The sequence below is a fragment of the Porites lutea genome, chromosome 1 (genome assembly GCF_958299795.1).
Source record: "Porites lutea chromosome 1, jaPorLute2.1, whole genome shotgun sequence".
In the NCBI taxonomy this organism is placed as follows: domain Eukaryota; kingdom Metazoa; phylum Cnidaria; class Anthozoa; order Scleractinia; family Poritidae; genus Porites; species Porites lutea.
In genome coordinates, this window is record NC_133201.1 from 11,429,020 (window position 1) to 11,454,043 (window position 25,024).

Consider the following 25,024-nt stretch of genomic DNA (forward strand, 5'->3'; position numbering starts at 1 on the left):
ACTACATTAAAAACAGCAATAACAAAACAACCATAAGGACTGCTGCAACCAGCTCTCCCCTCCCCTCCCTTCTCCTCCCCCTCCCCCAGGGAAGAGAAAGCTTTTGTCTTTTGAAATGTGTTTTAATTTGTGTAATTTCGATTCATCACGCTTAAGTCAAAAGCATGGATGCGAAGTTTAGGCGAACGGGCGATGCTGCAAATGTGGTGACTTCAATTGTTTCCCATCGCCTAAGTTTTCGTTTGTTCCATAACTGGTTGCTTTTCTAGAATTGCTACTTTTCGATGAAAACAAACTTTACTTCGTAGACTAGGTCTTTATCGGATATAGGAAACGTCTCGAATCACAATGCGTATCCTCGAATGGTTTATTGCAATGGAGGTAGTAGCCGTGGTTCCTGAAATTTCAGGTTAGTCCAATTATACCTCTCGTACGTATTGACCTACTCTAAGCTTATCCTTACTCTATGACGTTCTAGTTCTATGAAATTTTGTCCATTCAACTGGTGACTGTTTCAGGGCGAACATCATCAGCAACAACAGCCATAGCCAAAATCGGTTGTTTTGCAATGGGCAACATAAAACGCACGTGCGACGTCCACAACACCCTTTTTTTAATCACGTGCACGTTAAATCACTTGAAGATAGTCTGTGCATCTTTTTAAACTAAAGTGCATTTTTGTGAGGACGTCAGCTGTTATCACATAATGTAACACTATTGGGGCTAATTCTTTGAGCCTAGAAAACCTCTCACCAAGCGAAGATGCCTACTCTTTGCTGCTAATTTTTTTGGCCCATTCAAGGAGTCACGTGTCAATATAGTCTCGTGTTTTGAGCTCATTATGAACATTATTTGTAGTTTATGCGTAGAGCCGTACTATTCCCCCATGGACTTTTTTTTCAGTTTTTAAGCTTAAAAATAACAAAAACCTCCGACTGATAAATGGGAAAGCCCTACGTGTATCCTACAAATCAATCAGCCCTTAGTTACTAGGAGCGTGATTTTTATTTAAGCTGCCATGTTGTTTGGAAGAAAGACGGTCACTATTTTGCCGTACAGCGAACATCTTTGTCATTCACTTTCCTTCGTACCATCGTTCACCAAGGAAGACTCCATAAGAGTCCAACTCTCTTATCATCATTCACGGGCACCGACATACGAAGCTGTGGTGGGCTGGGTCGAGCGAGTAAACGTCTCGGGATTTGAAGCGTGTGTCGCCACTTCGGGGCCAATTAGACCGAGCAGGGAGGTGACAGTACAATGGCTAGCTTATGATGTCGTACCCAGTGGGGGGAAGGAAGGAATTGAAGACATTCCCCTCTGGACAACAGGAACAGTATGTGTGGCCGTTGACTTGAAGGGAAAGGTGGGTCCGAGTTGCAAATGATATTAACGAGATCTAACGTTGTTGTTCGATTATTGAATGATGTCAACCGTATTCAGACCGGGTGGGGGGACTTTTTAGCTCCCCCTCACTAAAAAGTTAAATAACTTCAAAACTGTTCAAGCAAGGACCACCAAACTTAGCGACTGTTCCAAAAATTTATCTGGGAAGATTTTAAGTCGTCGTAACGTGTATGTCAACACTGATGTTAGATCATGGCAACCGAGTTTTGACCGCCACAGTTTTCAAAATTTCTTTTTTTCTCTAAAGAACAGGTTTTATTACTATTTTATGAGACTGAATTATTACATTACACTTAATTTAGCGTTATTTTATCAAAGTTATTGTAACACGAGTTTAATACGACCAAATGACAGATGCTGAGTTAAATTTTCAACAGTGTTAATTTCTCTCAGAATTTCATACTTTGTTCATTTTTTGGGGGCTTCCTAATTAAGCATCCTTTTATACTCAGACAGATTAAGTTTTCGGTTAAAAATACCTCGATTTATACGAGATTTAAGTAAAATGGAATACATTTGAATAATTGAAAATGAGGGATCCAAGATGGTGGATGCTTCCAGTTCCCTTTTTAGTAATAAATGACGTCATCACGACATCATTGCTATTGTTAAGGATCACTTGTGTTGATCTTATCAGAGACCTTACTATTTAAGCATTTTTCGCTTGAGGGAAATTTGGATTCCATCAATAAATTCAGTAATATGCCGTCATTGTAACGTCAGATCAAGTTATGCCCAGAAGTTGCAAATGATGACCACATTATTGTGTATAATTTTGGTGGACGTAGGATGGGCAGTTTTGAAGTTATAGAGGTAACAGAAAGCAAAGGTAAAAAAAAATGCCCTGTATGAACAGGCGTAATGTTGTTTGGTGACGGTGATGATGATGATGATAATGATGATGATGATGATGATGATGATGATAATGACGACGATGATGAAGATTGCCGCATTAGGAGGGTTGAGCGCATGGTTTCTTTTTACGTTACGATCTCTCTTTATAAAGCCTAGGTGTTACCTCATTTAGAATACTGCTGCCCATTGCTACTGGGAATATTTAAAGCGTTGTTTAAGAGTTTTAAACTGCATGACCTAAATCTCATCTCCGAGTTTTTTGCATTTCGGATAACTACATACAATTTACAAGCAGTGGCTAAATCGTGTGCAGCCTCGATATAGCAGCCTTATTATGCATGACTCCTTTTTGCCAACGAGCCATCCGAGCGAAGACGTTCGGATGGCGAGGCGGCAGCAGAATAGAGTCGCGTAAGACCGGGCAATAGGCAGAAAAATTCTCGATCGAGCTGAAAAAAGTGTAACCTAATGTAATGTAGATTCCCCTGAGACCAAGTGGTCAGTTGTCAACCAATCAAAAGGCAGTACGAGGCGCACGGGCTCAAGTTGAATAACAAACAAAATTTCACACACTTCACGCCGTCGTGACTTCCTGTGTTCATTTACCAAACTTTTTTCGTCAAAGCCGGCGACCGCAGTCAAGAGACATGAGCACTTGATATATTCTATTAATTTTAGGGGCCATAATGTTAAGTTTTAACGAAGAGAAGTTTGTAAAACAGCAAAAGTGTTCTATGTGCAGCAAGCAATATTCTCACCACTAAAAAGGATCAGATTACACGAGGAGATAAGGAAAGCTTGACACGAAGAATGCAGTCGCTTCTGTTAAGGGGCACCCAACGGGAAATTTTGAGAAAAAGACCTAAAAAACAAGAACAAAGCGTGAATAAAGTTTTCTGAGACTATTTTAAGCAATTTGGGAGATTGCTGGAAAAAAATTATCTGTTCCTCACTCCCAGCAAGACTGATGGAAGAGTTCCCAGCCAGCAACCTTACAACCTGCAACCTGACTTACTGGGCAGTTTCTTAGGGCACAATTCAGATCTTGAGTGGTAAGTAACCCATACAAGTAACCCGTAGCAGCTATTCTAGACTTCAAATCCCCTCTGACACCCTGAATTATCTTTTTCCCAGCAACACTTTCCTTCCAAGGACTATTATTTCTTTCACATCTCCCAGCCAGCAAAAATGTGCCTGAAGAACAGATATTTTGAGGAACAGATCCATTGGGTGCCCCTGTCTATTGGAAAATCTGGTGTTGCGGAAAAAATCCAACCAGCAAACAAAAACAATGAGAACAAAAACGAATTACAAGCCTAAAGCGAACGACAAAGGAAAAGAAAACAACGCCATTTTTTTCGAAACGTGGCCGATTCAGTATAAAAATAATCAGTTAAAATTAAATACCGACGTGCCGTACACCGCATGTCCTTGAAAACATTTCAGATGGCCCAGCGAATCATTTTAAGTTTCAATCCGATAACAAAAAGCCTTGGGAAATTTGAAAGGAGGTTTAAATGATTAAACTGTGCAAATATTTATCAACAATGTGAAACCGAACCGACAGTAGATTTGTAGCTGAACTTAATAATATTCCCGATCGCTTCCTCTGCAAAGCTGACTTTATTCTTTCAAGGCACTTTACACTTTTACATAGCAGGTTTGTAAAGCCACCATACTGAATCTGACAACTTTTCAAGAAAATAATCCTTGCAACAGGAAGCTAAGGGACCAAGAAACGGTCAAATGGGAAAAAAAAGGAATTTTATTCCTAAGCAAAATACGCATGATTTGCTCGTTGGCACTCTATCGATAGGTATACCTAGTTGTATATGATTGCTTACATGGGGAACCACTTACCGGCTATCACCAAATCCTCGACCACTTTGGCACAATTTCGTGCTCATCATCTGGTTAATGTTAAGTTCACAGGGTGCCACTTATAACAATTTATTATGTTGATGTGAATAATGGCGAAGATCAACATAACTATGCCACAGTTCTTATTGAAGTAAATTAGTTGGCCGGTATATATACACAGGTTTTTCCTCTCGTGTCACCAGAGCTCTCTCTATTTTTGGTGTTATACTTTCCAGGAACATTGCCGATTCACTACACATGTAGGCAAAGAGCTAATGGTAATTAAAACTAACAAATGTCTTTTTTACTGATAGCGTTAAGGAAGGAGGGTTATACTCAGTCAGAATTAGACTATCTGCAAAATCTAGTTATCCCTAATTTGACATATGGGCTATCCGTCTACGGTGCTGTTAATCCAGGGCTTACGACTGTGTGGTGTTTCCTAGACCAGTGTCGAAAGCGGAGATACATATCGAAGGCGGTTAACATCTATGATCTATTAAAAAAAACAAGAAGCATCAAGAGAAAACATCCTCTGAGAAACTTTATTATGCCTAAATCGAAGGTCACATAATACAATCTAAGACACAATTCTAGTCACCGAGTTAATAACTTTACGTTTTTTTAAACAAAATTTAGCTCTGCAATTTCTACGATGTAACTTAGTTCAAAATTTGAATATTTGTAAGATAAGAAAGGTAGTTTTTATTTTATGAATTAATTAAGACTATAATTACTATTAATGACATGATAATGGCATCTTACAACTGTATCACTACAATACGGATTATTAGAAAAGGGCAACAAGTGCCGCAGTTAGTCGTACATGCGCAACCCTGATTTACGCAATCGTCTTTAGGGATTTACAAGAGTCCCTTATGTTTACGCCACACCAGTACAAAGACAGCCAGAAAAAGAAGGCGATGCATCATTAATTTGGGTGGAGGGCATATCAACGTTTGGATTTAAGCTTTGCCTAAGAGAGCTAAAGAATTTCGACGGCGTTCACTCAAGCATTCGAGCAGTAAGTGAAAACATCTACAATACCTATCTATTGACATTAGATAACAGCAAAAATATTTGTTGTTTCAGCATTAAATGACAAAGACCATCCCAGGCTATATTCTCCAGGCTTTCTTTCTTTGCGACGTCTACGAAAGTGTGCGCGAGAGAACTCTGCCAGTCTCATTTGGCGACATCACAGTTCACGGTAGAGTCCAGGATTGATCGAGCTAAGTAATGGGATAAAAGTTGGTGAAGGTTAAAAAGGATATAGGTACTTAATATCATAATCCAAAGTAGCTCAATAGAATTGTTTATTTTCTAAATTAGGCGTGGCTTGCACTCGAGGACATTCCCAGTAAGTGGAATAAGAAAATTCCAATCAAAAGCAATGTGACTTTACCAAACGACCAGCCATTAACAAGTGTCCAACATTATAGCTTCTGCCAGGTACGTTTTGCATTTCAGTAAGAGCAACAATTTCTTCTTAAACTTCTGTATATTGATCTTGATTGTTAATTAAAAAAACAAAAAAAAAACAAAACACGTTTAGTTAGACCTCTAACTTTTGGTAACTAAGTAGCCTTGTTTCTGGAAGGCAAGTTGCCCAGATGCCTGAGTGAAATCATCAGGATCTGAGGGACCTCGTCCCCTCTTGCCCATGTTGTCAGGATGTTAAATGTGGTAGGAACTATTTACATTCATCGCCATTAAAGCCGGGACCTCTTGTCTGTATAATGACTACTTCGGTTCCTTTGCCAAGATGTCTCTCCCCCTTTTAAAGGAGTCCAAAACAGTCTTGGATTCTGGACTCCATGCTGTGTATTCCGGATTCCCTATCAACGGAAATTGGATAACGAATTCCAAACTTTTTTTAGCTGTATTTCAAATTCCGTGATTCCAAGGCCCAAGATTCTGGATTTCACAAACAAAAACTTCCCGAATTAGGGAATCCCAGTTACCTCTGTAACGCGACAAGTTGCTATCAGGTGTGTAAAAATGCATGCGCAGTTGCCCTCTGAGTCGAAAACTTCAACAAAGGGTTAATCGAATTCGCTTACCGTTTACCGTTTAATCACACCTTAGGCTTGCGCATATAAGGTAAAGAATAATTGTCCTTCAAACTCATGTGCATATGCTTGACACTACGATGTATGCAATAATTGTTTTGATTTTATCTTTTTCGTTATTTAAAAACAGAGAGTCAACTTTAGCCAACCATTCTATGCTTCACCTATCGTGATAACAAGTGCCAGCCACAGAATGGATCCAAAAAACGTCAACACGGTTTATCCTAAGCACAACGGCATCACTGAATGGTTAGAGGTTAGTTCCACACTCTGAGAAGACATCTCGCAAATGTCGATAACTACAGAACCCAAGAAAACAGAGTATCATAGAAATGCGCACTTTTTATGGCAGGATTTCTTGACTGATTTTGTTTGACCTGGATTTTATGTTTCTCCTGGCTTATAGTTTTTGCAATTATAAGTATAATTCAAGACGGAGAGCTTTCTTTGACATCTGTGAAACACACCCTTGGGTGTTTGATTCCCTTCCTCGAAGTTTATAAATAAATTCCAAAAAAATAGTTTGAGTTCTAGCTTCGAGTGACTATATAAAAATTTAAATTTGTCTAGCATTAAAAAGGTGGGTTGTTCGATCTTGCATAACAGGTTTGAATATTTGTTGTCTAGGAAATAACCCGAAGCAGTTTCACCGTTTGCATGAAGGATCTACAACCCTATGATGAGCATCATGATCCTGTAACTATCAGCTTTCTTGCCATTGGAGGTGAGAACAGCCGTATCAGTAGCTAACTACATAACATTGAGAAAACAAATTAAACAATAGGAACAACAACAACAATGAACGTCCTTACAAGACAAAGATCACTGAATTGTCTATCTTCCTACATTTCAATATTCCTTTATTATGAAACGATCCACCCGTTCATCCACCCCGCCTTTCATTCTTTCGTGCATTCATCCATCCATTCATTCATTCATTCATGCATGCATTCATACATCCATCTATCCATCAATCAATCCATCCATCCATCCATTCATCTATCCGTCCTTCCGTCCGTCCATCCATCCATCCATCCATCCATCCATCCATCCATCCATCCATCCATTCATCCATCCATCCATCCATCCGTCCGTCCGTCCGTTAATTCGTTCGTTCGTTCATTCATTCATTCACTCACTCACTCACTCGCTCATTCATTCATTCATTCATTCATTCATTCATTCATTCTTCTACGCATTCTTTCGTTCTTTCTTTTTTATGTACGTTCATTTATTCACTAGTTTATTTGTTCATTCATTAACTATTTACTCATTTAATCATTCACTGTTAGCCGTTTGTTTATGGCTTTTTGTTTGTTTGTTCAATATCACAATGAAAGCATTGGTTTACTTGTGACTAAAGCCGTTATGTCTAAATAACTGTTCTATTATTATTTTGTTCTTGAAGACCTTAATCCATGTAATTCAGTCACGTGTAATTATTATGGTCTATGTCAAGCATCAAGTGCTGCGGAAGCGCATTGCGCATGTCAAACAGACTGCCCAACTTTTGAAGATCACTTGTGTGGAAGTAATGGGAAAACATACCAGAATCACTGCTTCTACAAACTGGATGTCTGCCAAACGCGCACAAACATTACCGTGCTGCATGAAGGCTCTTGTTATGGTAAGTGATATTGTTTGGATCTTGCTCATGTAAGTCACTTCGAATAATACCGTATCAAATTTGTGGCTGCAAGTTTAATTTGGGCATTATGCAAGCGTAACATTTCTTAAGTGTTTTGGCCTCACTTTGCGCACCCATCGCTTTCGCCTAGCCTTCAGCATTATTAACGGCAGCTAAAATTGTTTCAGCTTAAAATACTACCTACCATTTGTGGCAAGTAGAATTCTCAAGTTGCGCTAGTACCAAAAATACGACCTTCTAGTCCATACTGTCTCCAAATTCCCCGTTCTAATAAGTTCAGCCATGCACGTTTAAGGACTTTTTGTTATTTAGCGAATTAGTCTATAATGGGATTGAAGGCCATATTTCTCAGTTGTCCGGACGAATTGAAATTGTTGACATGCTCTGCAATTCTCTTATCCCGACGAAGTTCTATTAATTTTGTCGAACTCGAATGGCCACATATATATTAGTTTTATGATCATTGCAGTTCCATAAAATAAGTATTCCCGATTCAGGACCATACAGTTCCAAGTACTTTTCCTATTGCTTTAAATTATGTAAGAAGTTTCAAGTCCCAAAAGTACACGCCCTATAATATTTGAAGTTTGTTGTGTTCTTCCATCGTTGCGCCATGATCAAATTTTATATTATAGTCTGACTTGAAAGAGAAGTGAACAAGTCTTTGACTTCCCTGTTGCAGAATTCATTATGTACCGCGGTCGCCTTGCTCTTCGTCTGAATTCATCGGATGTTCAATGCAAGGAAGCAATTTTCCAAAAGAATGTCTTTAATAATTATCGGAGAGTACACGTGCAAACAACTATTAACTACTTCAACGAGACCGGTGACTTCGTTCATGATGCTGCAGTTACTTGGACAGAGAAAATTTACGCTGGAGGATTTAGCGCATGCGTATTGAAGGCTGGTCGCTTAGAGCGCCAGACCCCAGACAATGGACTGACGTTTGTTGATTTCGTCGCTTACCAAGGTGCTCCTGAAGGAGCGGTTGCTGGGGAGGAGAGCCTCGTTTCCTGGTGGGATGGAGCACATTGCAGAAGCGTCGATATTCCTGAGGTACAGTAACAGAACTGTACCAGCATAAGTCATCACCCCAGTGCCCGGTTGTTCGAAGGCCGATTAGCGCTAACCCGGGATTAAATTCTAATCCGCATTTCTTTTCCTTTTGTTCAAAAGTATTTCTAGGATTTTTTCCTCTAATCTCTTAAGAGCATCCAATTATTAAATTTTAGACAAAATGAATTAAACTGAATTTGCGTTTAAGCTTTCATATCTAACTTCAATTTTCGCACTAACTCTGGGTTATTTTAGACCAGCTTTGAACATCCCGGCCCTGGGGTTCATTTTCCAACGCGCTATACTTTCATTCTAAATTTAGTCAAGCGATTTGTATTGACAATTAATATGGTGAAGTCGCCGGTATTAACTCATATTTCAAAAAAGCAGAGTTTTGATAATAAATTATATGTGCATAGTTTATTTCTATTTTTGGTGACCTTTCTAGTTTGCCTATCGAACATCACTTCAAAGAGCTGGAAAATTTTATGTCTCCGCGGTAAAGATCAGTGCCGTAAACTAAAATCTCTTTAAAAAAAATAAAATACAATAAATAAATGAATATATAAAAAAATAAGTAAATAAAAGAGAGGACTGATTGAATTCCCGATCATTTAAACAAAAAAGTATAGACTAGGAGTTCGAAATCTGCGGAACTGATTATTTCCATTTTCTAAACTGGTGTTGCGTTCAAATTGCATTTTAGGGAAAGTTCTCAGAGCCACCATACATACTAGTAACTGCTGAACACATGTGCACGGGCCTTAAACATGACGCTGCAACTGTGTGGGTGGAAGATGCCTCAACGAAATCTTTTAGAATCTGCCTTCGAGAATTACAGGACTTTGATGGACTGCATGAGAATATAAGAGTGGTGAATAATTTTACTAGCCAGAATAACACTGGCGTCACTGCCATTTTCGTTGTTGAAGTCAGCCTTATGACGGGGAGAAAGGCGGGAGGGGGGGGGGGGGGTTGGGGGGCGAGGGTTGTGCAGATAAACTGAGTGACTATCTCAAGGTTTGAATTTAGAGGAATATCCTCGTTATCATCATCATCATTATTGTTGTTGAGGAGGCTATCAATAACTGTGTCATTACACCCAGTCGCGATCATTTTGTTCGTTCATTTCCATTTGTATCGTCATCATCATTATCGACATCATAATTAGACTAGGGCTCTGCTCAACCTTTTGTTGCATGACTAAAAGTCTTTAAACTAAACTCATTCTGGGAAAGGAGAGTGTCCACCAAAAGTAGACCAAGGTGTAAGCTAAACAAAATTACCCGGGGGAGCGTCATTATAGAACCAAGTGAAAAGGGGGGGGGGGGGGGGGGGAATACGGTTTTTTGATCTCTAGTTCCTAATTCATGTTTCAAAACATGAAGCAAGCTACCTTGTGTTTTCGCAATTTTGTAGAACTGGATTGCTTATCAAACACTCCCAAATGGCATGGAAGCTACGCAGCATCTCATACACTTTAGTAACACAGATCGACCACTGAAAGCGAACAACAATGCTTTTTGTCAGGTATAGCTTGATCTTTTATTTGCTATACGGCAACGTTTGACTAGGATGATGTCGTTGAATATTTTATATGCAGTCTTTCTAAAAGCTTAAATGTGTAGCTACTCTTCTTAACTAAATAGAAGTCTGAAAAAAAAGTTATATGTATCTCTTCTCATTTAAGTTATGGATTTGCACTGTATTCATTAGAAATTAAGCCGTGTTCTGGTATTGAATTCTACTTTAGGCGGTCACATTTAACAAGACTTATAATCAAGTGCCTACTGTACTGATTACAGCAAGCCACAATATGAAAGAAGGAAGACTCATTCCTGAGTACAACAGTATAGCCGCCTGGGTCGAGGTATATGCATTCCTATGATTTCTTGACCCGGTTAGAGCGATTGTCGTATGACCTTGAAACATGGTGTCGGTAATGGCTGAAAAGATCAAAACATGGACTCTTCGTTTTCCCGCCAAAGAAAACTCTAATATGGAGAAGGCATTGTTCGATTCGCCAATCGTGTTGCAGTATGAAATCAAAAAGAAGTATCGTTTGATTTCTAGAAATTTCTCGGGCATGAAAAAACCGCTAGCGCTCCTGAGGCCTCCGTCTATAACTTTTTAAACCCACCACCAAAATTACAACGAAAAATGTACCCATCATTTCCAACATCTAGCTAAAATTTGGTTGACACAATGACGTAATTTGATGTTAATATAACGCCATATTACGATTTAAAAATATTATGGCGTCTGACAAAATGTGTTAGCCAACTTCTTGATTTTGATTTTAGAGTTGGCGTGATGTCCCAAACGATTTTGCCGACATAACGATATTTAGATTTAGATTTAGATTTTGATTATCAAAACAATCTTTAACAACAGTAGTGATGTCATGATGACGTCATTGCTCAATAGAAAAAAAAGTTGGCGGGTAACAGTCCGAATAGGGTTAAAGAGAAAGCGTGGGAAATACTGAGCGACATAGTAAATGATTTAGTCTTTCCGCTCCGGTTCCCTCATTTGCATGCCCACCTGTCTAATACTAGGAAAGAAGCCCTGAAATGCCCTAGTGACAATTTATTTGACAATACAAGCTTCTTGCACCTTAAGATGTTAAGTTCGAAAATTTGTGTCCATCGGGCTCATCTTATGGGTGTTACCTTCTATTAGCATTACGTCCCCTAGACGTCTAGTCGTCGAATACAGTTGTTTCCACCATTCCCCTAAGAAGAACTATCGATGATTTTACACTGCAGGAAGTCCATTTAAACTTTGATAAAAATAATAAATTAATATTATTTAATAATGATTGGTCATCTTCTTATGTGACGACGCATTGTGTAATCTTTGTTTTCTTTTGTTTGTTTGTTTGTTTTTTTTTTTACATTTCCCAGTACATCACGACCAAAATCTTTAGAGTGTGTATGAAAGAGCTCAATAGACATCAGGGATATGATCCAGTTACTGTTACGTCTCTCATCATTGGTAATAGTCTTTTATTGTCTTTTTAGGGGTTTGTGCTTAAATTTGAATGTACTCAACAGCTCCTTTTTTGGTCCATCGCGAATATCAATGACAGTTTATAACCGGATTTGCTCGGCTATTAAGGGAGCTGAAGGGTTAATGCTATTCAGAAAGATTTCAAGGCTTTGTCTGCAGCAACGCTTTGAGTTCAATTGTTACCTTTTTTCTTTAACTCAGAGCAGATTTTTCATGAAGGGAAAAAAAAGGGAAGGGGAAAAAAAGTTATTAAGTTTGTTTAATTTTCTACCACTGTCGAATCAACAGTGTTGTACAGTTGAATCACATATCAAAGGGGTTCTACTGTTTATGAAATGTCTTTTATGCGTTCAGTTAATACGGGTGTTTATCACTCTGGTATATCTTTGACGGCTCGGTATTTTTACATTTCTGATCATTGGTTAACTACCTTAGATGATAATGGAAAAAATCCACAAAAGTGTTTTGCATTTTTGTGATTTACAGGAAAATGAACTTGCCATTGACTGTCTTACAGGAGGAAGAAGCCACGATTTAACATTCCATAAATGGTTTTATGTGACGATCCGTCAACAAAAGCAGACAGATTAGGCCATTAGTGGAAGAAAATATTGAAATCATGCATGTTCTTTCTTTACTCTATCTTATTTTGTTAGTCATAACAAGGAATGAAATAAATGTACGTATGAACTATAAAAATGACAAATTCTCGTTCCTTTTTTTCTGCAAATAGTTGTTTCGGTTTTGCTTGTTTGTTTGTCTTTTGAAAACTCGTACACACTTGTACCCCACCTTGACGTCGGTTCCTACAGCTAACAATCAGATCAAACTGCTCTAAGTAACTAGAAAAAACAATGATAATTCAAGAATTAAAATGATAGGGTTGCAATTATCATTATATGATAAATAAACATCATCATGGTCATCATCATCATGGTCATGAACACGATCATTTTAAAACCTACTACAGGGAATAACTTGAAATATAGACTAAGATTTACGTGAAAGAAAAAAAGTATGTGTGGAAGAATAGTTGTTGGCGAGTTTGTCATATAGAAAATAAATAAAAAAAATATAAAGACCATAAATAAATAAATAAATAAATAAATAAATAAATAAATAAATAGATAAACAGGTAAAAAAAATAATACAATATAGAACTGGCGTGCCATGGACCTTCATACGAACTTGGATTATTTGCGTGACTTTTGCGTGACACAGTCTTAGCTAGTCTGACTGCATTTACATCTGGGAAGCATGGTTGGACAAGGGCCAGCGGACACGACAAAAGATCAATACTTAAATCCTGACAGTGTTTTTGTTCCCAATAATTGCGAACATATTTAATTCTTGCTGTACAAAGAGAGACAATCTGTGGGTCTCTGTGACCTCGATTCTGTTTTGTGGAACGACATAACCTTGGGAACATGTCCCTCATTGGGGAATATCCATGTAGTAATGCCACTGTTCCGACTGTTCTCTCATTCACAACCGCCTCCATCTCCGCACTAATTAGTATTGTCGCTATCGTCGGAAACTCACTCGTTCTACTCGCCGTCTTTTTGGATCCCTACAAAAATCTCCGATCGCCATTCAACTATTTCGTTGCGAACTTGGCATTTGCAGACCTTCTGGTTGGAATCGGTATCGCCCCTATGTCGGTAATGTACCATGTATCCGAAGGACTCAAGAGCCGTTTGAAACCGGAGATCCACGAGTATTTATTCTTCTCGTACTTCACTGTGTGCAATGCATCTCTTTTCGGCTTGATCATTTTGGGAGTTGATCGGTATGTATCTGTCTCGTATCCATTGTTTTATATGGTCAGGCTGGATCGTTGGAAAGCGTTTCTTATATCTGCCATCGCTTGGGTCATCTCTGCATTGCTATCGTTGATGTACTTCCAATTTGGGTTGAATATTTATCGATTCGTTTTTGCCAACGTTGCCATTATCGTGACGTTTGCGGTTCTTATTGCCACCAATGCAAAAATCCTCAGAATATTTCAAGAGCAAGCTAGAAGATGGGAAGATCTACACGACAGCACCGAGGAGAATATTGCTAAGAAAAGAGCTTTGGAATGGGAGAAGAAGATGACTAAAGCTCTTGTGATCGTGCTGGTGGTATTTCTGGCTTGCTTCCTTCCATCGTGTGTGTGTATTTACATTATAAACTTGTGTAGTACATGCAATTGTGTGTTTATCAACTGGATTCGGGATGTTCAACTTTATCTTGTGATGGCTAATTCAGGGATAAATCCAATTGTGTATCCCTGTAGAATGCAAAATTACCGGCTAGCCATCAAGGGAATTCTCTCGTGTGAGTTCCGCAGAGGACAACTTATGAGGAATGTTTCAGAGAGTCGCATAATAACGGCCACCACGGAAGTGTCTTGACCCTCATATTTAGCAATGCAGAGAATAAACGAAAAACACATAAAATAAACACAAACAGATTAAAACAAAATATGCTAGTGATAGCTGTATTTGATACTTACTTCAGGTAGCCGGCACCGAAGCATTCCTATCGCACGTGAGAATAAACTCTGGTACCTAGGGTACGTAATCCAAGACAGTCTTGGATTTTGGATTTCAAAGTCCACGCTATGGCTTCCGGATCTCGGATTGCTTGGAGCTCGGATTCTGGATTTCAAAGCCCAGGATTCCGGATTCCACAAGCATTCCAAAATCCGGATTGCCTTTTATAAGATCGAGTACTGCATTTGAACCAGATTTATCCCTACTATTGATAACTAATTATATCACTACTAAATTTTCGCCTTGAGGAAGGCCACAATGCTGAAACCTTAGCTATGCTCTGCCGAAAAACTTATCATCTGCAGTGCTTCGCAGTCTTTTTTAATGCTATCAATTCACCATAACGTACCATATATAGGTCATACCCTAAAGCTATTTTCTGTTTTCCCTGTACCAAAAAAGAGTTTAAACCATTAAATAAAGAATGTGGAGAATGAAAGAATATAAATAAACAAAAGGCCTCGCCAAGATTCACTTTGCGATATTTCACTAGGATTGACGATAAAAAGGCAAAATGAAAAAGCCAAAATGTGGGGTGGGGGAGAGATGTTGCTATGAAAAATTATGTCATTTGAAAATGCATGCATAAGGTTAACTTCGTAATCCTTGGTTTTCTGACGGTAAAAAGGAAATTAAAATAAATAAATAAATAAATAAATAAATAAATAAATAAATAATGAGAAGTCATAAACCTCCTCTGACTACGTTAAGTTAATTGCATAATGTGCCGATAGACTCAGAGGTCATGTAGAGATTTAATACATTAAGCCGGAAGCTATATAGTACAGAGGGTTCAATCCTAATGGTGCTGTCTTTATTCTTGGACATGTATGTATTTCCGAAACCTCGTTTTTTCTGGTCGGGGCCACGAAGCCGCTTGAGGAAGTTGAAAATATGTCCTTCCTCGGCAAATATTCCTGTGGCAATACCACAGTGCCGATATATTTATCATTCTCGACAGCTGTTTGTTCTACACTGATCTCAATCGTCGCGACCGTTGGAAACTCCTTTGTCGTTCTTGCTGTTTTCTTGAATCCCAACTAGGACTTCCAATCACCTTTCAACTATCTTGTAGTCAATCTGAGTCATTACCGCTCCTCTTGGTGCAGTGTATCATTTCTTTCAAGAACTGGACATCATTGATCAAAGTCTTCGAGGAACGATGCGTGTCTTTTTTCATTTCCTGGCGCTAGATCGGTACGTCGCTATTACATATCCTCTGTTTTACAGGTCACAACCCAACACAAAACGAAGTCTCTTAGTGGCCATTGGTGTCTGGATGGTCTCCATTCTATTATCCATGATTTATTTTGCAGTGGGTTACAATAAGTTCTTGTTCATCGTTGCTAACACAGCCCTCGTTGTCACCTTTGTTGTCTTGCTTTTTACCAGCTTAAAAATTTTCAAGTTCCTGCGCGCTCAAGTTAAACAATGGGACAATCTCCATGACAGCTCAGAAGAAAACCGGGCAAAAAAGCAAGCGATCAAGAGGGAGAAAAAAGTCACAAAGACCCTTGTTATTATGTTATTGTTTTTCTTAGCTTACTATTTGCATTCTTGCATCTGCATCTATATCATAAACTTTTGCTCTAATTGCGATAGTGTGTCTATTATGTGGATAAAAGACATTCAGTTTGTCGTGATGATGACAAATTCTGGAGTGAATCCATTCGTATATGCTTGGAGGTTGGAGAATTGCCGCAAAGCGTTTAAGAGTGACTTGCCAAGCATTCCTGAAACTTCGGTCCTTGACACAGGTGTCGACTTTGACTACTGATGGGTCGTTGAATACAAACACCGGTGGTAGTATCAAATCTGCGGTCGTTTAACAGCTTTTTAAAATGCACTTTTCTCATAGTGGCATTGGTAAAATTTTAGGTTTAGTTAAATTTAGTTTTGCGGGATGAGGAGGTTGAGTGAGTGAGTTAAGTTTGTTCGTTTTTCTTTCTTTTTGCTTTAATGGGGGCCATGCGGTAAGAGGGGAGGGGGTGTTCTTCGGAGGCCCCCCATCGGCCTACCGAAATTACTCAGGAGGATGTAGTCATGATCAGTGGTCGTTATTTCTGGGAATCATCTGGATCTAACTTGATTGACAATATGGCTTGATTGACAGTTGAACGTCATTATGACGTAATAATCATGCATGTTAACCCTTGTTTCAACAGTTTTTCACTTTGAAGTAGCCATAAAGTAAAAAAAATTCTTATTATAAGTGGTAGGGTGCCTGATAAAGTCACGAAATGGTGCTAAATGCGTCTTTCAAGGCATGCGCAAACCTTGATTACTGATGCGCTTCGTGAATGCAGTGGATGTGACCATTATTCTAAGGGGTCGTTTTTCCGGGGGCAGATCTAAAAATAAATTAAGGAATCGGTCACAGCTTGTCTGACGGTTCAAGTGTAGAAACCGAAACTAAAGACCCCGGCGGAAGAATTTCGTATTCTGAAATTTTGCTGCACGTTTTTTTAAATCATCGTGGCTGCTGACTATTGGGGAGAAAAAGAAAATGTCTCTTCTTGAAAAGTATCCGTGTGACAATACCACAGCGCCGACATATTTATCTTTCTCAACGGCCTCTTGCTCCGCACTCATTGCATTCATCGCGACTGTTGGAAACTTCCTTGTGATTCTTGCTGTTATCCTAAACCCCTGCAAGGACCTGCGATCGCCTTTCAACTACTTTGTAGCCAATCTGAGCTTGGCGGATCTTGTCGTTGGACTAATCGTTGCTCCCCTGAGCGAAGCCTACCATGTTATGGAGGGAGTCAGTCACCGGAACCAGTACCTAGAAGATACGCTGCATGAAGGTTTTTTTATCTCCTGCACCGCTTCACTCCTGAGCCTGGCAGCCTTGGCGGTAGATCGGTACGCGGCCATTACGTACCCCCTGTTTTACAGAAGCAAGCTCAATCCAGTCCGAACATTCTTAGTGTCTCTTGTTGTTTGGATCATCTCCATTTCATTATCAGTCTTCTACTTTGTAGTAGGCTACAACAAGTTTCGTTTCATCTTCGCGAATACCGCCGTCGCTGTGACATTTTTTGTTCTACTTTTTACTAACTCCAAAATTTTCAACTTCCTCCGCGTACAAGTAAATGAATGGGACAACCTCCATAACACTACCGAGGAAAACTTTGCGAAGAAACGGGCGATCAAGTGGGAGAAAAAGATCACAAAGACACTTGTTATTGTATTGCTGTTATTTTCAGCTTGTTATTTACCATCGTGCATTTGTATCTATATCATCAATTTTTGCGCTAGCTGCCATTGTGTATTTATTCACTGGGTCAGAGACATTCAGTTTGTTCTCGTGATGGCAAATTCGGCAGTAAATCCTTTCGTGTATGCATTAAGGTTAGAGAACTTCCGCAAAGCCTTTAGGAGTATCTTGACGTGCCGTGCATGCCTTCGTCGTCTACGGTCCATCTCAATAAATCTAACGCAATTATCGACATTAAGCACTGATGAGCCATCGAATACTAATGCCGCTGGAGGACAAGCAGACGTCTGTTGAATATGGAGAAAATAAAAACTGTTAGAGATGATTGAAATAAGACTATGACGCTATTTATGCGGCTCAGGAAGTTCTTTTGTTCTCAGATATATGGGGCTCGATTTGTTCACCAGAGTTAAAGTTTGGATATTGAAATTACCTCCGAGAAGAGAACAACATTAATCTCACAGTTCTCAATGTACTTCTTCTTGTAAAATAAAAACGAAAAGCAAACAAACAAACAACAACAATAAGAAAGAAAAACAAAAAAATTAAATAAATAAATGAATAAATAATAATGACGCAGCTCAAAATTATAAACAAATAAATAACACAAATAATAAATAAATGAAATTAAAAGAACAAAAAACGGGGAAATGTCTTAAAGATAATACATTTCCGATGCCACACGATATGATATTAGGCTTTTTTCTTAACCCCACCCTTCTAGTAATACTTTTCATTTTTTATTGAGCTCTGAATTGTTTTACCAGTCAAGCGTCGATTTCTTATCCAAGGATTGATGATTAAACTGTTTAAATACTCATTACAACGTAGAGCCTTAAAGCCCCACTCATTGCTCTACGTGTGCGTGGAAGACCGTGGTCATGTAGTTCTGAGCTCCGCAAGAGTACTTACAATTGGAACGAAACATGGGTCAAGACAGCACACATACCTTAAAGAAGTAACTTTTCTTCTGCTCTTTACCTTTTGTACCATTTATATAAATAACTTGTGTTAACTTGTCAATTAAATATCATTTGGAGTGCGCATTTTGTTACAGACATTGCCCACCTAGACTAGCCTTAGCTATTTGTGGGCCGTACGTGTAACAAAATAAAATTGTAAATCTGAATTAACCAATAAAATGAAATGAAGTCTTCCCCCACAATCCTAATTCCGAAAAAAAAAACAAACAAAAAAAACAAAAAAAAAAAACACGAAATTATAAAGATACATCGAAGGGTGGGAATGTGCTGATTGAAGCAAATATCCTACAGCATTAACTAATAAAAGGTCAAGAAGGATGGCTAAAAATACCTCGACCGGAAGTATTCTAAAACGTGCTGCGTTCAAGGCTCGCTTAATATTCAACATTTGTCATATTCAAAGCTACATGTACGAGGCCTTCCGCTGGTTAGAAAATGTCGCTCATTGGAAAATATCCCTGTAGCAATGTAACAGCACCGACATATTTGTCTTTCTTGACTGCTTCCTGTTCAACACTGATCACGATAGTTGCTTCCGTGGGAAACTTCCTTGTGATTCTTGCCGTTTTCCTGAACCCCAACAAGGACCTGCGATCACCGTTCAACTACCTTGTAGTCAATCTGAGTCTGGCAGATCTTGTTGTTGGTCTCATAACTGCTCCTCTCGGTAAAGCTTATCATTTTTTCGAGGGTTTTGGAATCCCTAATCAGCCCCTCAGAAAAACGATGCATGTTTCATTTTTCATTTCCTGCACTGCTTCGCTTCTGAGCCTGTCCGCCCTGGCGTTAGATCGTTACGTCGCTATTACATATCCTCTATTTTACAGATCGAAGCTCAACGCAAAACGAAGTTTATTAGTTTCTGCTGGTGTCTGGACCGTGTCTGTTTCATTATCCATGATTTACTTCGCAGTAGGCTACGACAAGTTTCGGTTCGTCTTCGCCAACACTGCAGTCGTCGTGACGTTCGTTGTGTTGCTTTTCACCAACTCGAAAATTTTCAAGTTCTTGCGAGCTCAAGTTAAACAATGGGACAACCTGCACGACAACACCGAAGAAAATCTGGCGAAGAAGCAAGCGATCAAGTGGGAGAAAAAGATCACAAAGACGCTTGTTATTGTGTTGATGTTATTTTTAGCGTTTTATTTGCCATCGTGCATTTGTATCTACATCATAAACTTTTGCGCCAATTGTAATTGCGTGTTTATTCACTGGGTGAGAGACATTCAGTTTGTTCTGATGTTAACAAATTCGGGAGTGAATCCCTTTGTGTATGCGTTGAGGTTAGATAATTTCCGCAGAGCCTTTAAGAATATTTTAACATGTCGTGCATGCATGAGGCGTCTAAGGTCAATCTCGGTGAACTTGCATCAAATATCGACGTCAAGTACTGAAGGAACTTCAAATACTACCACCGCAGGAGTACAGTCAGCAGAGTCAGTGGAAGTTTGAATAGGGGCACCCAACGTCAATTTTTGGAAAACATCTGTTCGGAAGACGATTTGAGATCTAGAATTTTCGGAACAATTGTTGTAAAATTTCTTGCTTGCCTGCCTCTCCTAGAATTTTCGAACTTCTAAAAAATGGTATAAGTGCCCATTTTTAACGGATTTTTACCCTAAAAAAGTTAACCTAGAAATTTCGGGAGCCTTTTTTTCTGGCTGAAATTTTCGAAAAGGCAAGTTTTGATCCCTATAATTCTCGGATCACTAGACTTTCAGCTAGGAAATCCGAACAGATGAAAAAATTTTAGGGAATAAAAATATGCCTATATCTACCGTTTAAGTACTAAAATACGTTTAACAATGCTACGCTTAAGTGGTTTTGAACTATGTTCTCGTTAGGTTCTCCGAGTATAATGGGAGTAAACTGTTCTAGATCTTTATCATGAAGCTGAGAAAGGCGTATGCTGATGTAACCGAGCTCGATAATTAGCTCACAAAGCATTTTCTTTTCGGTATTATTTTTTCGGTTCCGTTGATCGTTTTCCCACGGCACGCGTTTCTTTAGTTGTGCTTTGTGGTTAGCCGTGTTTTATCTAGCTCTGTGATTTCTCCGCCGTTACACCCTTAAACAGGCAGGGGCACCCAACGGCAGTTTTCGGGAAAATATCTGTTCGGAAGACGATTTGAGATCTAGAATTTTCGGAGCATTTGTTGTAAAATTTCTTGCTTGCCTGCCTCTCCTAGGATTTTCTAACATCTACAAAATGGTATAATTACCCATTTTTAACGGATTTTGACCCTAAAAAAGGCCACCTAGAATTTTCGGGAGCCTTTTTCTGGCTGAAATTTTCGAGAAGGTAAGTTTTTATCCCTATAATTTTCGGATCACTAGACTTTCAGCTAGGAAATCCGAACAGATGAAAAGTTTTTAGGGGATAAAAATATGCCTATATCTACCGTTTAAATACTAAAATACGTTCAACAATGCTATGTTAAGTGGTTTTGAAGTATATCCTCGTTGGGTGCCCCTGAACAGGAAAGATATTAATTGACTTTAGCTCGCTTTAATTTGCCGCCATTGCTGTAGTTAACCGCGAAACTCTCCATTTGTTTTCTCCTATTGTATTAACAGAACACGTATGTATTTTGCGGTAAAGCGATACTAGTGTTTTACAAACAGGCGTATTGCCAAAAGGAAGATTTCACTGTTTTGTGGCTTACCTAGCTATAGCTGTCCAATCGTATTGCTAATAACAGGATGCGAGCTGTTTGTGTTAAGCGGGATATAAATACGCCTGCACGTAGCGTTTCTACGCATTAGTACAGTTCCAGTTGCCGCGTTCACCAGTCAAGCCGTAGGACATAGTTTCGTAGAGTTCTCCCCTTGCCGGAGTGGGTAAGTGTTTTCCTTTTGCTGTTTTTCGTAGGATGTTCTTCGTTCTCCTCCGAGGTCATCGTGTTTACGAAACGTCCAGCGACCGTACTATTACTTTCCTGTTGTAGATTTCATCGTTTCTTAGATTTGTTGTTTTCCGCTGTTGTATTTAACACTTTCGCTCTGAAGTCATTATCTTTTAGTTTCTTATCCGTTCTAATTTTTTTAGCGTAGTTAATTCTCCTAGTTTTGCCACCGTTTTGTGCGAGATCGTAGATCACAACCTTTCAGTTTGACCTCGTTTAGCTTGTGTTTTCTAGTCTTCGTATCATATGACTCTTGACACGAGTCACGTACTATTTGTCACGCTTGTTCTTCTTTCGTGACCTATCATGTTTCTTAGCGTGTTTTGTTTACTTTTTACATTTCAGTGTAGTTTTATTTTCTTAGCGTGTATTGTTTAACCGTCTTAGTAATTTTTAGCGTCGTTGTTTCCTTTTAGCGCTATTGCCCTTTTCATCGGCCCTTTCTTTCCCTTTTTGTTGCTTTATTCGTTTTCCTAGTATTTGTTTTTATTGTATTTCTTTTCCGCTAATTGGCCATTAAAATTCTTGTTTGTTTTGTACGCATTTTGTCTTTCGTTGGTTGCCATTCGCTACCTCCCCTACTCGCGCGGCTCGGTCACATTTTGGTACCAGGAGTGGGGTAGCGAGTATTATTTGGCTTCCAAAATCTTGGAAATACAATAAAGCACTAGGAGTAGAAAAGGGCAATAGAGGTCACGTCCCATACTGAGGGCGAGGTGGAGGAACTCAAACAGAAAGTCCAAAAGTACAGGAAGAACACAACCAGGCATACGAACTGTTGAAAACCCTCCAAGCCAAGGAATCCCCAGGAGCTCCACCCCATCCCAACCCCTGGAAGACATGGAGATAATAAACTGTCCATGGAGGATTTCATTGATAATGCGAAAAGCGCAATCGCTTCAAGAAGACTCCCCTTCCCAGAGCAGGCGAATTTCATACTCTCATACCTAGAGGGCCCTGCCAAAGAAGAAATGAAAGTTTACCCTAAAAGTGACCTTAAGAATTCGGATAAGATCTTCGATCTCCCTCAAGAGTCTTTTGGTGAGAAGCGTTCTGTTCCCCAGCTCTTAAAAGCCTTTCATGACCGCCGACGGAGGGAAGGCGAAACCCTTCGTGCATTCTCCCAAGCGCTAAGAGAACTGCAAGCTAAGATAGAGAAGAAAAGTGTGACCAAATCAAGTGGCCAAGACGCGGCTCTTCGAGACCACTTTGCCGAAAATGTTAGAGATATCCCCTCCTTCGAAAGGAACTTAAGAAATTTATCAGAACACACCTGGAAGTTTTCTTTCCAGACACCAGAGAGGAAGCTATTAGCTGGGCTGAAGAAGACGAGAAGTCCTGTGGACCACGCCCCAGGGTGGCTTCGTCGCATGACACCAGTACCTCCACTAAGCCCTCTTCCCTCGAATCAGCCATGAATGAGATGATTAAAATCCTGCAAGGCCAGCGAAAGGCTATTGAAGATCTAGCAGCCAATCTCAAGACGTTGAACACAGTGTCCACCAGCAGAGGACAGAATGTACAGCCTCAGCCCCAGTTTCAGCAGCGACAGCCCAGACCTGACGCAGGTGGTGACAGGTGTTATCAGTGTGGAGCACCAGGACACTTTGCTCGAAATTGCACAGCAAGAAGTAGACCCCCGCCCCTCCGGAACCTCACCCCCAGGCCTCCACCTGACCCGTCAAACTAGCCCCCACCCCCTGCTGCTGAGAGTCAGGCGGCAGGAGGGAACAGTCCTGGCTTACCTTGTAACCTTAACAATGCTAAAATAACATCTCAGATAGAGCAGTTGAAGTTGTCCAGTCACTACTGTGAAGCTGGAGGGAGTACATGTACGCTGTCTTCTTGACTCTGGATCACAAGTCTCCACCATCACTGAGAGTTTCTTTAATAAGCACTTCCGCCATAGAAGAAGCGAACTGCTTGACACGAACAAATGGATTACCCTTACAGCTGCTAATGGCCTGGAAATACCATACATTGGATACCTGGAACTAGAATTTGAAGCACAAGGTGTAACCATCCCTAAGAGAGGTATCTCGTGTTACGAGACCCCCCTAATCCCCAATCAAGAGCCCGTAAAGAAGCTGTGCCAGGTCTGATTGGAATGAAAATTATACAAAGAATGAACCAAGAGATTAAAGAACCCAAACTCCTGGAAGACTCTTCTTGGTCTAATACACTTCAAGCTGCGGGAAAAGCTATGACGTCAGTTAGAGGATTTGCGAAGATTGCAGGCAAAAGCAATGTTAAGATCCCAGCTGGAATGATCACAACTGTAGACGCCACTGGTTACCAAGGATCACAGCCTGGTGAAGACTCAATTGTCCTTATCGGGCCCCTAAGAAATCTATCATGTCATGGACTAGTAATCATGAGCACCCTCTCATCATTCAGTCGCGGACGTGTCAAAGTACAAGTTGCTAACATAGCACAAGAAGATGTTTGGCTTCGCCCCCGTGAGAGAATTGGTATAATGCATGCAGTAGCAGGTGTCCAGGATGACAACCAGGCAGTTGCCTTCACACAAGTCTCTGCCAGTGAAGTAGTCATGCAACCCAAGCCCTAAGAATCCCCCAAGAAAGAAGATTCCCCGAAGTCTACACCCATTCCCCCTGAAGACATGCATTGCACCCCTGAGCAGCAAGCAAAACATGATGAGCTCCTGGCTAAGTATAAGGACATGTTTGTAACTGATGATGATAAACTAGGCTACACCGAAACAGTAAAGCACAAGATATTCACCTCAGATTACATCCCCGTAAATCAGCCTTTCCGAAGAATACCCCCCGGACAATACCAAGAAGCAAAAGAACACATTCAGAAACTCCTAAGTAAAGGCATAATCCGAGAGAGCCACAGCCCCTATTCCTCCCTAATAGTACTTGTACGGAAGAAGAATGGTAGCCTCCGCATGTGTGTGGATTACAGAAAGTTAAACGCAAAAACTTTTAAAGATGCTTATCTCTTACCGCGGATCGAAGAATCTTTCGATGCACTGCAGGGAGCAAGCTGGTTTTGTACCCTTTGCTCGCCTTATGCAAGCTTGCCTAAATGAGCAGATCTTCCAGATTTTTCTTGTTTACCTTGATGACATCCTGATCTTCTCGAAAACCTTCGAAGAGCACCTTGAGAGACTAAAAATGGTCCTTAAACGCCTGAGAGAACATGGTTTGAAATTGAAGTTGGAAAAGTGTACCTTCCTGCGTAGAAGAGTAACCTACCTGGGACGCGAAGTATACGAAGTATCTGGTGCTGATATCACCCCAGACCCCAGAAGATAGCAGTCGTACAAGAGTGGCCAGTTCCCCAAACTGTTAAGGAACTCAGAACCTTCTTAGGCTTCGCAAGTTCCTATCGAAGATTCATTGAAAGCTTTGCCAAGATAGCAGCACCCCTTCACCAGCTAGTGAACAATTCGCTTCATGAACTCAAAGTTAACAAGAAACTTTTGTGCCCCTTTAAAGA

General features: G+C 39.9%; 4 protein-coding genes and 1 pseudogene across 4 annotated transcripts; all 5 read left to right on the forward strand.

Annotated features, from left to right (window-relative positions):
• Positions 1–348: 348 nt before the first annotated feature.
• LOC140948399 (uncharacterized) lies at positions 349–12,404 on the forward strand. The gene is made up of 13 exons (XM_073397667.1): positions 349–409; positions 1,014–1,366; positions 4,982–5,146; positions 5,455–5,574; positions 6,325–6,450; positions 6,822–6,918; positions 7,603–7,821; positions 8,525–8,898; positions 9,605–9,772; positions 10,318–10,428; positions 10,652–10,768; positions 11,805–11,895; positions 12,397–12,404. The coding sequence occupies exons 1-13, from the start codon at positions 349–351 to the stop codon at positions 12,402–12,404; spliced, it is 2,010 nt and encodes a 669-aa protein (XP_073253768.1).
• A 767-nt stretch (positions 12,405–13,171) lies between these two features.
• LOC140945061 (histamine H2 receptor-like) lies at positions 13,172–14,734 on the forward strand. The gene has a single exon (XM_073394131.1). The coding sequence runs from the start codon at positions 13,338–13,340 to the stop codon at positions 14,304–14,306; it is 969 nt and encodes a 322-aa protein (XP_073250232.1). The 5' UTR covers positions 13,172–13,337; the 3' UTR covers positions 14,307–14,734.
• Positions 14,735–15,165: 431 nt separating this feature from the next.
• LOC140945069 (adenosine receptor A2a-like) lies at positions 15,166–16,814 on the forward strand (annotated as a pseudogene).
• Positions 16,815–16,842: 28 nt separating this feature from the next.
• LOC140945050 (adenosine receptor A1-like) lies at positions 16,843–18,400 on the forward strand. The gene has a single exon (XM_073394123.1). The coding sequence runs from the start codon at positions 16,954–16,956 to the stop codon at positions 17,959–17,961; it is 1,008 nt and encodes a 335-aa protein (XP_073250224.1). The 5' UTR covers positions 16,843–16,953; the 3' UTR covers positions 17,962–18,400.
• Positions 18,401–18,975: 575 nt separating this feature from the next.
• Positions 18,976–21,911, forward strand: LOC140945035 (octopamine receptor beta-2R-like). Its single transcript, XM_073394117.1, has one exon. The coding sequence runs from the start codon at positions 19,086–19,088 to the stop codon at positions 20,100–20,102; it is 1,017 nt and encodes a 338-aa protein (XP_073250218.1). The 5' UTR covers positions 18,976–19,085; the 3' UTR covers positions 20,103–21,911.
• The last annotated feature ends 3,113 nt before the right edge of the window (positions 21,912–25,024 follow it).